General features: G+C 32.4%; 2 protein-coding genes across 2 annotated transcripts; one reads left to right on the forward strand and one right to left on the reverse strand.

Annotated features, from left to right (window-relative positions):
* The first annotated feature begins 5,523 nt into the window (after positions 1–5,523).
* LOC148201582 (putative pectinesterase/pectinesterase inhibitor 46) lies at positions 5,524–7,977 on the forward strand. Its single transcript, XM_088109190.1, has 3 exons — positions 5,524–6,290; positions 6,490–6,990; positions 7,151–7,977. The coding sequence occupies exons 1-3, from the start codon at positions 5,759–5,761 to the stop codon at positions 7,825–7,827; spliced, it is 1,710 nt and encodes a 569-aa protein (XP_087965316.1). The 5' UTR covers positions 5,524–5,758; the 3' UTR covers positions 7,828–7,977.
* Positions 7,978–8,186: 209 nt separating this feature from the next.
* LOC148201583 (putative pectinesterase/pectinesterase inhibitor 47) lies at positions 8,187–12,395 on the reverse strand. Its single transcript, XM_088109189.1, has 3 exons — positions 11,655–12,395; positions 9,538–9,892; positions 8,187–9,120 (listed from the first exon to the last, which is right to left on the reverse strand). The coding sequence occupies exons 1-3, from the start codon at positions 12,318–12,320 to the stop codon at positions 8,426–8,428; spliced, it is 1,716 nt and encodes a 571-aa protein (XP_087965315.1). The 5' UTR covers positions 12,321–12,395; the 3' UTR covers positions 8,187–8,425.
* Positions 12,396–12,991: the final 596 nt, after the last annotated feature.

Here is a 12,991-nt window from a genome sequence, read left to right on the forward strand (position 1 = left end):
TAAATTGTGTTACAATTTTTATTATCATAAAAATTTGATGAAAACTTGGGTTTGGATGATGAAAGGCTTCCACAAAACAAATTATATATGTTTGCTAAACCACAAAACATGTATTTTTCACAAGAAAAAAGTGCTTAATTTTTATACTAAATACAGACAACAATTTTATAAAAATAATTTTTCAATTGTAAAAAGGTGCAACCGTGTTGACCTTTCAGTAAAATGATATATAACCAAGTGGAAAAAAAAAGATTAATTATTGTACTATTTTGGTAAAAAAAGAAAAATTTAAATAAATGATTGTCTCATTACTCTTAAGAAAATAAAAAAACTTATAACTTTCTTCTTTTACATGTTATTCTTTCATTTACTATAACCTAATTGAACTTAATTAGTTTACATTTTTACAACTATAGAAATATTTTATACTTCCTATATTTGTTCAATTAGCAACACCATTTTTATAAACAACTACCATTCATTAATTTCCTTTTTTTAGTGCCAACAGTTTTTAGCATTAATTGTTTTCTATGATATCAATGTATTTACTAAAAAAAAGCAAAAAATTGGGGATGTATATACAGCTGATGTAAATTCGGCTTAAATATATTTTAATCCTGTAAAATGAGCATATTTCAATTTTAGCCCCTATCAAATGAATAATGTTTTGACAAACATGGTTTTAATTCCTATACCTTAAAAGTAATGATTTAATATTTAATTTTTTAGAATATATAAATTTAGTTTTTCTTAATTTTTTTGATGGACCAAGGTTGTCACACTAAAGTTATGTTTAAGGAAAGATTAACTTTAAATATTTTCGTAAAGTTTAAAAATATAGAGACTAAAATAAAATTTATCATAAATATAAGAACTAAAAGTATATTTTTGTCAAAACTTTACTTTTCAGTCATCTCAAAATAAATCCAATGTGATGCATATTCTTTTAAAAATTATTCAGCTGTTTCCTTTTATTTTCTTCGTTTTTTTAGTTACTAATGTAATTATTAATTTACTAGTATGCTATCATTGTTATGTCAAGCAATATGTATTCTTAATTAAATACTATTATTTAACAATTTTTCCTTATGTGCAAGAAGAACAACCCCCATACTATGACTGACTGATTTAGAGCATTTTTTACTTTGGGGGGAAATTAAAAAAACAAAATTGTATGTGTTGTTTAATGTCACGTCCCATTAATGTCTGTGCTGAGTCACCACTGTGCTCCCATAAATGCACCTCGCCACACGTGCACCTCTATTAACACGCACTCACACTCACTCTGCATGTGACTGCCAAGTGTCGCTTTGGAACATTCGGAAACTTTAATGGAATCCAAGTGGCAGCAGGCGAATGGACGTTCGTCCTACGTGGGGAGAGAAATTAATTTTCAGAAAAACTCTTCCCCACTCTTCTGCACACTTCGTCTTCTTCCCCAAACTCTGGATTTTCAAATTCTCTGCCTTCTCTCTAGAACCTCCATCTTCTCTCTACCTTAACTCACTTCCTCCTTCTCAGATCAACGATCAGACACCGTGGGAACCCTCCCGGCGTTACAAACTTCAAGTTGAACCGAACGTTTCTGGAGTCTGAACGGGTAAGTACTTCGTCCCTAGTTGTTCGTCCATATCCACATGCAAACCCAACTCTGGACTGCATGCATCTTATCTAAACCAAATCTTGGTTTTCTGTAATCTTAGCTTGAAGAGCTTGATTGAGCGTTAAGGGTAGAAACGATTTTTCTGGGCATTGATTTTTCTGTTTGAGGAACGAACACTCTTCTTGAAGGTAAGGGAAGCTTATTAAGTTTAATTCTTGTGATTTTCTGTACTGCATGTGCGTTATGGGTTGAATGAAGTATGATTTATGATAATTGGATTTTTGGTGTATGAATATGATCTTGAATTGATTGTATGGAAATGATGAAATGTTCTATGGTTGGATTAAACTGAAATGTGAACTGTATGATGAGATGATACATGAAAATTTTAGATTTTGCTATGATATGCTTAGTTAAATGTATGAAAGTTATACTGGAAAAATGAGTTTACTGTAAATGAGAAATTGAAAATGAGATTTGTATGATAACAAACGTTCGTTATCGAACGGTCCTTGACCGTTCGGTATTCTCTGTAACTTTTCTGAAAAATCTAAATCCTTTCATTTGGAAAGAATTCTCGTGGAGGACGAACGCCCTCTTATATATAGCTTTACGTTTGAGCGTTCGGCCAAGCGTAAATATCTTGAGAGTGATGTGAGAATTTGAGAAGCCTGAGAATATATTCAAAACACTTAGTCATATTGTTCAAAATGTAACTTCAACATTATAACTTATGAAAAATCCTATTTCAAATATATTGAATCAGCGATGGGTCTCGACCCAAAGCGTACGTCCTAAAGTATCGCTCGGTCTTATACCGAACGCTCGTCTTAAAAGTGTAAATGATAAGTAGCGCTCGGTCCTATACCGAACGATCGTTCCTTTCGTAATTATCAACAAGCTGTAATAGCGTTCGTACATAAATTTAAATAGCGTTCGTTCAATAGTTCTAGTAACGTTCGTCCAATACTTCAGTGACGTTCGTCCAAAATCTTCAGCTAAATACCTATTTTCGCGCTCGGTCATTGACTGGCGATTTGTCTCCTGAATTAAATCGTGCTCAGTTTATTTATTTAAACAATTTGTGATGTATCTATCCACTGGATTCACTCTAGCGTTATTGAACTTAAATTATCCTAAGTAATTTCCAGATCGTACTAGAGTCAGTTCATCTAACTGATTCAAGTTGTAATGAAGTCCGTATAATAACCTATGTTGGTTTTGTTCTACTCGTGAACGAGTCTTTCTTGGTATTGTATTAACGTTCGTTCTCTATTACAAAGAGGACTGGACGTTCGTTCTTTTAAGGAAGTGGAACTAAGAATGAAAGTGTGAATAAGATGAAAGATTAAGATGTGCGAATGGTGTAAGAGATGAAATTATGATTGTTGATTTTTAACGAGCGTTCCAGGGAGGAACGACTCTTGGATGGAATTTGAGAATTTGTAAAGTATGAATGTGGTAAGCTTAGCTGGCGGGTCATCCTGATATTCCGTGAGTGCTCGTTCTCAAGTAGAGAGGAGTATGTCATGTGTGGGAATGGCAGGAGGTCTTAGTCCATAACTGTAACTTGGACAGAACGGACTAACCTCAGGTGGCAGCTGACGAGTATTCCAGCTATCTCACCTGGGTGCACGAACGTCGTAGCTACACAGAATTCATACAGTCCGGACGGTCAGTCTAGTATCAGGATTTTTGATTGAGTTATTGGATGAATTAAATGTATGTGTTTTGAATTATTTGATGTATTCGATATGTATGAAATGTATGTGTGTTTACTTGAATTAAATTCAATAAGCTTACCCTTGCATTTTCCATTGTGTTGTCTGTATATGTATCTCCGTCTTGTCTTTGCAATGATCATCCGTGTGGATGTGAGCAGAAGGAGATACCTCACTGGAGCAAACGCTTGAAGAAGGATTCATTGCGGAAGAAAATCTAGTGGAAGTAGAAGTGAAGGCCGAACAGTAGTGCGTTCGGTTTTTAGTTAGTGTATTTAGGATAGCGGGCCGCTTGTGAGCGAGCGCCCTTTTACTTGATGTAAATACTTGGACGTTCGTTATTTTATTTTGTAAACCGTTCGTCCTCATTGTTTTGTAAACGCTCGTAACTTATGAATGCATTAAGGCCGTTCGGCTATTCTCGAATTTAATCCTTGTTATTTTAAGACTGTTTTGCCATATTGATAAATGTGATTATTCTAAGTATATAGTTGATGACTGTATAATTTTGGGATGTTACATTTAAAATTAAATAATTTTAAAATATAAAAAGTACAAAAGTTAATAAAGATAACTATTTTTTAAAAATAATAATAATATAAATTAAAAAATAATTAAATGTCTTTTATAATTTATTTATTTTGTTTTCATTTATAAATAAATTTTTCACCTTATTTTTATTCATTCTGTCAACAAGTCTTTTATTTATTTATTTTTTATTATTTTCTTTATATTTTTCTCTTATAAGAGTCAAAATAATTTGTATAAGGTTAAAATGACTCTTTTTTATTCTAATTTACTACATACCTTTTTTTTGGTAGGAATATCTATAAAAATATTTTTAGATTCAAGTTGGTTAAAGTATATGTGATGCAATAAATGAGTAAATAGGGATTTCTATCTATTTATAATATTTTAATGAAATTTTACTTGTATGAGTGTTATTTACATGTCCTAAATATAATTTTAAGACTTGACTAATGTATAATCATTTCATTACTCTCTTAAGTGTTTTTTAATGAAAAGTTGAAGTTGTTTAAAGAAGCAATTCATCCATTGATATTCTAATTTCAATAAATCCAAATACATAAAAACATCAAATTCAAGTTGAACTCGTAATTTTAAGATGTATATGAACTCATAAATCTAAAATTTTAATTAACTTAAAAGTTTATAAATATATAATCTAATAGTAAATATTTACATATTTTTAAATAGTATAATAAAATGAAATTATGTAATAAATTTCGAATTAATTTTGACGTTGTATATATTTGTGTGTTTTTAATATTAAATAATACATTATAATTATTACTATATATTTATTAATGTATTCATTGTTTGAATATTAAAGATTTATGATTTAAGATTTAATTTCACCTTTAATTCCATAGACTTTTTAAAAGCATTAGTTTTAAGTATTATATATGATACTAACTATATTTATATCAAAACATTCTAAGTCGCCCATACTAATATTATTTATATAAGGATCAAATGTAATTTAACAAAATCTTAAAGTTCTTAAAATTATGGAGGAATGAAAATTAAAAAAAATAAAAGAAATCTTTTAACTAAAATAAAAATTTACATATTTGTAAGAACACAAGGTTTCATATTTTATAAGAACGAAAAACAAAGAAAAAAATTTTGTAAGAACAAAACATAATCTCTAATTTTATAAGGGACTAAAAATATATATTTAAAATAAATATGTAAATATTAACTGTTAATTATGAAGCATTAATTCTTAATTTTTTATTATCAATTATTAATTCAGATTTAAATATTAAATTATTAAATATCAAGTAATAAATAATCCATATTCAACATTTAAATTCACTATTATTCATAAATTGAAACATATATATATATATAGTAAATAATAAGTACTCAACGTTCAATATTATTTACTATTATTCAATATTATTAATAATTTTATAAACATGTCATAATAAATACTATTATTATTATTATTATATAAAATGAATTATTCTAATAAATATATCAATATAAATTAATAAATTTAATTGCATATTTTATTATCATATAACAAGGCAATATTGACATTCTAGGTGACTATCGAAAAATTAAAGCATATGTTGTTTTTCTTCTAACATTCTATCATTCAAATTTTGTATATATTTTTGGTACATTATATATACATACATATAACTAATTAATTAGTGAATAAATAAATGAGAGTGGTCAACCAATTAGGATGTAGCACGCACTAACATGGCATGCACTCAACTTAAACATGCAGACACAAAATACAAGGTTTTTAGTGGCTTCCACGTATTAACAGTGTTGCGTGCTACTACACTCTTCCTTACATTAACATACTACACATATCTTATGTTAAACAACCTTGTAAATTCAAACAGATTTCTTTCAAGAATAATAGAAGTGGTGTTGGAGAATTTGATTCAGCATGTTCAAATCCTACGGGAAAGTTGATGAGCATGAGCAAATGGTGTTGGAAGCAAGGAAGAAAACCAGAAAGAGAATCACAATCATAGGATTGTCCTCGATTGTTTTAGCAGCCGTTGTTTTTGCTCTTGTGTTTGGCATTCGTGGCACCAACTCTTCAGAAGGTGACAATGATGCTCACACTGTGACAGATTCAGTGAAGGCTGTTTGTGATGTGACATTGTACAAGGATTCGTGCTACAGCAGCCTTGGTTCTGCTGTGAACTCAAACCAGGTTCAGCCTCAGGAGTTGTTCCTGCTGTCAAAGAAGGTTGCCTTATCTGAAGTGTCCAAAGCTGTTGACTATTTCAGTGATCATGATCATGGAGCTTTCAAAGGGGTGGTTGTGAAGAACAGCAGGACCAAGGAGGCTATGAAAAATTGCAGGGAGCTTTTGGGTCTTGCGGTTGATCATCTGAATAGCTCTTTGACATCAGGGGAAAACTTTTCGTTTGAAGTTTTTGAGGATCTTCAAACATGGTTAAGTGCTGCAGGTACTATTTATTATAAGTATATATATGCTAGCATGGTTAGAAGTTATGAACATACATCCAAGGCTGTTTATTGCCTAGTAATTACGATGTTAGTTTCAAATCTCCAAATTCGGCCACTTAGAGCTACAGTACACTTTTGTTCTACCCCTTTGGCTTGATAAAAATAACCGTACACTTTGTTTTCTCTGTGCTGAAATAGGTACATATCTGCATACTTGTATCGAAGGCTTTGAAGATGAAAAAGAAGCAATTAAGACAAGTGTAGTAAGCTATCTTAAAAATTCTACACAGTTTACCAGTAACAGTCTTGCCATCGTTACCTGGATCAACAAGGCTACAACCAATCTGAACCTTAGGCGCTTACTGAGTTTACCTCATCACAATGAAGCACCAGCATGGCTTCCTTCAAAAGATAGGAGACTCCTTCTGACAGAGGATTTGAGGAAGAAAGCTGACATTGTTGTGGCCAAAGATGGCAGTGGGAAATATAAGAAAATTTCTGATGCACTTAAACATGTTCCTGATAAGAGCAACAAGAGGACTGTAATCTATGTGAAAAAAGGGATTTACTATGAAAATGTGAGGGTTGAGAAGACCAAATGGAATGTGATGATGATTGGTGATGGAATGACTTCTAGTATTGTATCTGCCAACCTTAATTTTGCGGATGGCACACCAACTTTTTCAACAGCAACATTTGGTAAGTGAAAACTATGTCCATTCATTTTTACTTTTACATGACTATTTTAGAAGTCCTACCATGAAAATGAACTAGGCTTCAAATTTAATGTTTGTCATTTCATAAACACAGTTTGAATGACTAGGAAATATTTTCTTTGTGGTTTGTTGGGTGCAATCAGCTGTATTTGGAAGGAATTTCATTGCTAGAGATATGGGTTTTAGGAACAGTGCTGGTCCACAGAAGCATCAAGCAGTAGCACTAATGACAAGTGCTGATCAAGCAGTTTACTATAGGTGCCACATTGATGCATATCAGGATAGTCTCTATGCTCATTCCAACCGTCAATTCTACAGAGAATGTAACATCTATGGCACGGTTGATTTCATCTTTGGCAATTCTGCAGTTGTGATCCAAAACTGTAATATTAGGCCAAAGTTACCAATGCATGGCCAGCAAAACACAATCACAGCTCAGGGAAAAACTGACCCTAACATGAACACTGGGATTTCCATTCAGAACTGCAACATTTCACCCTTTGGTAACTTGAGTTCTGTGGAGACATATCTTGGAAGACCCTGGAAGAATTACTCAACCACAGTGTACATGAAATCCAGAATGGAAGATTTTGTGAACCCCAAAGGCTGGTTACCATGGACAGGGAACTCAGCTCCAGACACCATTTTCTATGCAGAATTTCAGAATGTTGGACCAGGTGCTTCAACAAAGAATAGGGTGAAGTGGAAGGGTTTGAGAACCATTACAAGTGAACAAGCCAGCAAGTTTACTATCAAAGGTTTTCTACAGGGAGATAAATGGATTTCTGCAGCAGGTGCCCCATTTAAGTCTGATCTATGACAACAGCCATAATATGCAATTTGCAAAGCTCCCTTTGTCAAAATTGTTTCCCCTTTTGGATCATTTTCCCTTTCCCTTGATCTTCTTGATTTGTATTATTAATTTGAAAGTGAATAACGATTCTTTTCATTTGACTATTCTTTTTATTCATCCATAGTTTGCACCAATCTCAGTCCCTTCTCTCAATTTTGTTTCACTTGGAGACAGGCATGGATTATAAAAGAGATCAATATTCTGAGATTTTTCTTTTCAACTAGGTCCAATCTCCATGTAGCCAACTTCACTTATGGGAATAGGACTATACTGTTGTTGTAGTTTTTGGAGAGTGGTGGAGACAAGCATGCAACTCTTCTCACATCTAAAAGTAAAAGAAAGGCAAATTGAGACATAATAATCATAGTGGACCACATTTCCTAATTGCGTTCAAGTGCATTGTTTCTACAAACTTGTATATACTTTTATTAATACTTGAGAATTTCATAAGAACATTAATGACTCTCATCATCCCTTTTGGATGCTCCTCCTTAAAAGGAAGTCATATAGCTATATTGCATCTAACAAACAGTGAATCAAAATTATCTTTTCAATAATGAATCAATTATCTTAACAGTCCTTCAGTGTAAGGTATATCTGTGTCAGGAAGCCAAGTATTTCCCAACGTGAAGTTCAGGACTGTGAAGTTCCAAGCTTGAGTAGCATTCAACAGAAAGTAACCAGGCCACTGTACTCTATCGCTAGTGTTAGAACCAGGACCATAGTTGTTAAACTCACCATAAAAGAGGGTGTCTAAACCAACTGTGCCATTCCACTCTAACCACCCTGCAGGTTGAATAACATTTCCAATGTATGATTGCAGGAAAACAGTCCTTGAATACAACTTCCATGGCCGGCCTAAGTAGCTTGCTGTGGAATTCAAGTCCGCAGCTAAGTCTGGTGCGGCATCAATGGTGCAGTTTTGGATTGAAATGCCAGTGGTCTGAAAAGGATCAGTTCTTCCTTGTGCTGTCACAGCATTCTTCTGGTTTGGCAATGGTTTTCTGGCATAGATCTTACTCTGTTGGAACACCACGGCTGCGTTGCCAAAAATGAAGTCCACAGTGCCATAGATTTCACATTCCCTGTAGAATTGCCTCAGAGAGTGAACATAGAGAGTGTCTTGATATCCTTCAAAACTGCAGCGGTAGAATGTAGAGAGGTCAGCATTGTTCCTCACTGCCACTGCTTGGTGTTTTTCTGGTCCAGCTGTGTTTCTGAATGTAACATCCACTGCTATAAACCTTTCTCCTGAAACAGCTGTATTCAACAAAAACAAATATGTTAATGATTAAGATAAATTTTTAATATTATAAATTTATTCACCCTTTTGAAATTTCTAACAGACCCTATATACATCTCAAATATAATATACCTAACAAATAACAAATTTCTTTAAAATAGACATAGAAAGTCTGATAGAAAATAGACCCAATAAATAACAAACTTTGCTAAAATAGACTATAATGACTCTAATATCAGGTTAATTTGAACTTAACTTAATTTTACAAGTCAATCTTATAAGATTGAGTTAGACTTAAAATTTCCTTAACATTTTTTACTGTTAAAGGATTATCAGTGAAAGAAAATTTTCTCATGACACTTGACTTGCTATTAGGACAAGTAAAACTAGTCCTTGCAAAATGAGAAGAACTAGAAAGAATAAAAAGGACTTACCAAATGTGGAAGAATTGAAAGTTGTCCAACCATCTATGACACTATGGTTCCCTGTGATGATAGTCTTGTTAATACCATCTCCAACAAGCAATATATTCTTCTTTTCTCTGGGAATTACCACATATTCCTCATAGATTCCCTCCCTAACATACACCAGGAAATATCCATCTTCAGGCTTTGTGTTATTGGGTGCAGCAGCAATAGCCTCTCCAATGGAAGTATAGTTGTCCATTCCATAAGAACTCACAATCACAAAATCCTGTAATAAAATTCCTTGGCTTCCACTTTCCTTAAGATTCCTTCCAGCTCTGCTGCAATTGGATAACTTGGTGCAACTATACTTTGTGCGAAGAAGCTGCAACAATTTTAGCCTTTCAATTAACACTTTATGCTTATATATATATTGAACTATGGTTGATTAAGTAGACAAAATTTATGCAAAGATTAACAGCAATAAAACTTCAGTGTTTCTTACCAAACAATTCTATGATTGAATTATATGCTCATGTATGTATAATGCAGCATTGATAATTGTTTGACAGACATACAAGAAAGTTTATGTAAGATCTTTGTCATAGACTGATTTGGTAGCAAGTGATACCCAGTAACTGAAAATTACTTATATGTTTTATGATTCTAAAAAATGTCACAAAGTGTAAAGAGTTTTTCTTTTATGAAATTTGGTAACAGCTAAGAATCTCTGCTCATGAATTAATCTGCATAATGTAGACAACTTGACATTAATATATGGTATACACAATGGCATGTTAGAAAATAAAATGTAGATTTCACGTGCATGGAGCAGTGCAAATGGTGGAAACTAGGAAGACTTCACGTGAATGATCATGAAATTTTTAGATTATGGCAAAGCATTCACATTAAAAGGCAGAGGATAACAGAGCGTACTTGTTTGACCTATAGTCAACCCATTAAAGCATCATGCATGTGGTTGACTTCACCTATCTCTGCTTTTTATCATCTTAGAAGTTGAAATTACCCCATTCAAATCTCAAGAATCGATAATAAATAAAATAAATTTTAATATTATGTTAATATTTGAGTTTATCTTAAAATTAATTTCACAAAATTTGCTTACAAATATTAATTACTCAGAAACTTTAAGGTATTGATGTTTTACAAATCCAAAATTTTATTAATTAACAATCCTTAGAGCAGAATTCACTACCCCTGTTTGGCAATTACAGTAGTAATTTATAAAAAAAAATGTAATAGTATTAAGTATAATATTTCGGTATGAAACCAACAATATTTTAATCTACCAAATGTTTCTTAACATCAATATATATAAAATTGACTCCTGAAAAAAAAAAAAAAAAAAAAAAAATATATATATATATATATATATATATATATATATATATATATATATATAAAACAGTGGAAATACTTTTAAGATAAAAGTAGTTCCACAAAAAAACGTTTACAACAGCTATTGAAATTTGTAAAGAGGAAGATTTTGGCTTAAGAAAATATTTTTTTTTATCAGCAAAAGCCTTACGAAAAGAATAAACTTCTGGCTCAACCAATAAGCCACATAATTTTAAATCTAACAAGTTGTATATTTTCTTGTTCTTGAAAAGTTAGAAATATAAATAACCATTACGGAAGAAAAAAATGAAGAAATATAAGTTAAAAAATCCGTGATAACTTTTACGTCAATTGAAATTTATAGTAAATTTTGTCTTAACTAAGACAAAAAATAACGTTATAAACATAGTTTGAATGTTTGACCAAAGATTAAAAGCATTGATATTTGTTTCTCTTTCAAGTAATACCAAAAAGTGAAAAAGTAGTGAAGATTTGACTGGTGGAGTGTGCATTACTGTGCTTGGTTGAGGTGATTCAATGAACTAAAAATTAGAATCCATAGGTAATAAATCTGTCTCCATGCAAATAAATATAAACCTAACCTAAAACAGACAAAAACATATGATGTGTCGGTGATACAATTGTACAGAAACAAACAACCTCGTTAATGTACTTCAGTTTGCAAGATTTAGATTCACTTTCTACATTATAATCTGTCACATATATTCACTTCAGTAATCAAAACCAAGTACGAAGAAACATCATCGGTGAAGAGAAACAAGGATTACCTTGATGAGCTTCTCCAGTGGTTGCCTGACCTTGAAGGTTTTGGTGGGTAGTCCATGTTTGCGTGTCTTGTTTCTTCTGAGGTTCTTGTCGAGAGCCTCGGTGACCAACCCAAGTGAGACACTGTACAACTGGGTCACATCCTTCAGTGGCACAGCAAGGGCGCTGGCAATGTTGCTTTTGGTCACCACCAACCCATCATAGCACGTGTAGTGGTTGGTGGCAACAGCACTGAGATAGCTCTCCATTTTCTCAACCAGTTCAGTATCTGAAGAACTCACGGATTTGAGCTCTTCAGATATGGACGATAAGTAGTCCACGTTTAGCAGGTTGAGGTCTTTGCAATCTCCAAGGGATGCAACTTCTGCATGGTTGAGGGAAGAAGACGATTGGTGGCGATGGAGGAAGTCATCAAAGACCTTGGCGAGTTTACGTGCCTGTTTGAGGCTTTGCTTTATGGAGAACTTGCCGTAGCCATAAGGGTCGGAAGGGGAGGCACGGATGGCTGAGAGAATGGAACGGCATAGTTTTGGATAGAGTGTGGCTTTGCAGGCAAGAGAAGAGGAAGGAGAAGGTGGAGAAGGTGGAGAAGGTGGAGATTGAGCTAAGAGTAATACTGGAGCTGAGAGGAAGAAGAGAAAGAGAAAGAAAAATGGTGGGGATGACATTGTCTAGTTGTTGAACTTCGATGTGGGGCTTGGAAAGAAGTTTGTGGCTTGTGTCTCCGAATATATGTTTTAGCATATGATGAGCATTTATAGAGGCATGGGAGTGAAGGAGAAGTGTGAAATTATTGACTCTTCCAACTATTGTGTATCTTCTTCCATTAATCTTTAAACTATTACAAATCATTTTATCATTAGTTTATCTTACTTTCGTTTAGCTCATCATCATGCTAAAACTAATTTAAAAGATCAAATTTATCAATATTTTTTTGTTAATATTAGACTTTTAACATTTTCTTTTTTATTGAAATATTTTGTATGTGTGACTAAATGTCTTTTAATGTTGTTGATAAAATTCTAATAATAGATAATTTAATGCAGGTAATAAATCTTGTTAAGGTAAAAATAATACTGTATTAAAAATGGAAATTTTTTTTAATATAAGTTGAACATTTTATTAAAAATATCGTATCGAGTAGAAATAAAATAAATTTATAATATATATAATTATATTTTATAAATTTTTGTAAAAATAAGTTAGACTTAAAAAATTTAATTATGATTTTTCTAATCTGTAGGAAAAAATCCTTTTCTTTTTTGTCGGTTGCGACAGAGAGGAAGTCGAACTTCCGACACTGTGGTTTGTAGGCACGTATTATAATTCTCTGAATTAT

Source organism: Vigna umbellata, chromosome 3 (assembly GCF_029865625.1).
Source record: "Vigna umbellata cultivar VRB3 chromosome 3, Vumbellata_1.0, whole genome shotgun sequence".
Lineage (NCBI taxonomy): Eukaryota > Viridiplantae > Streptophyta > Magnoliopsida > Fabales > Fabaceae > Vigna > Vigna umbellata.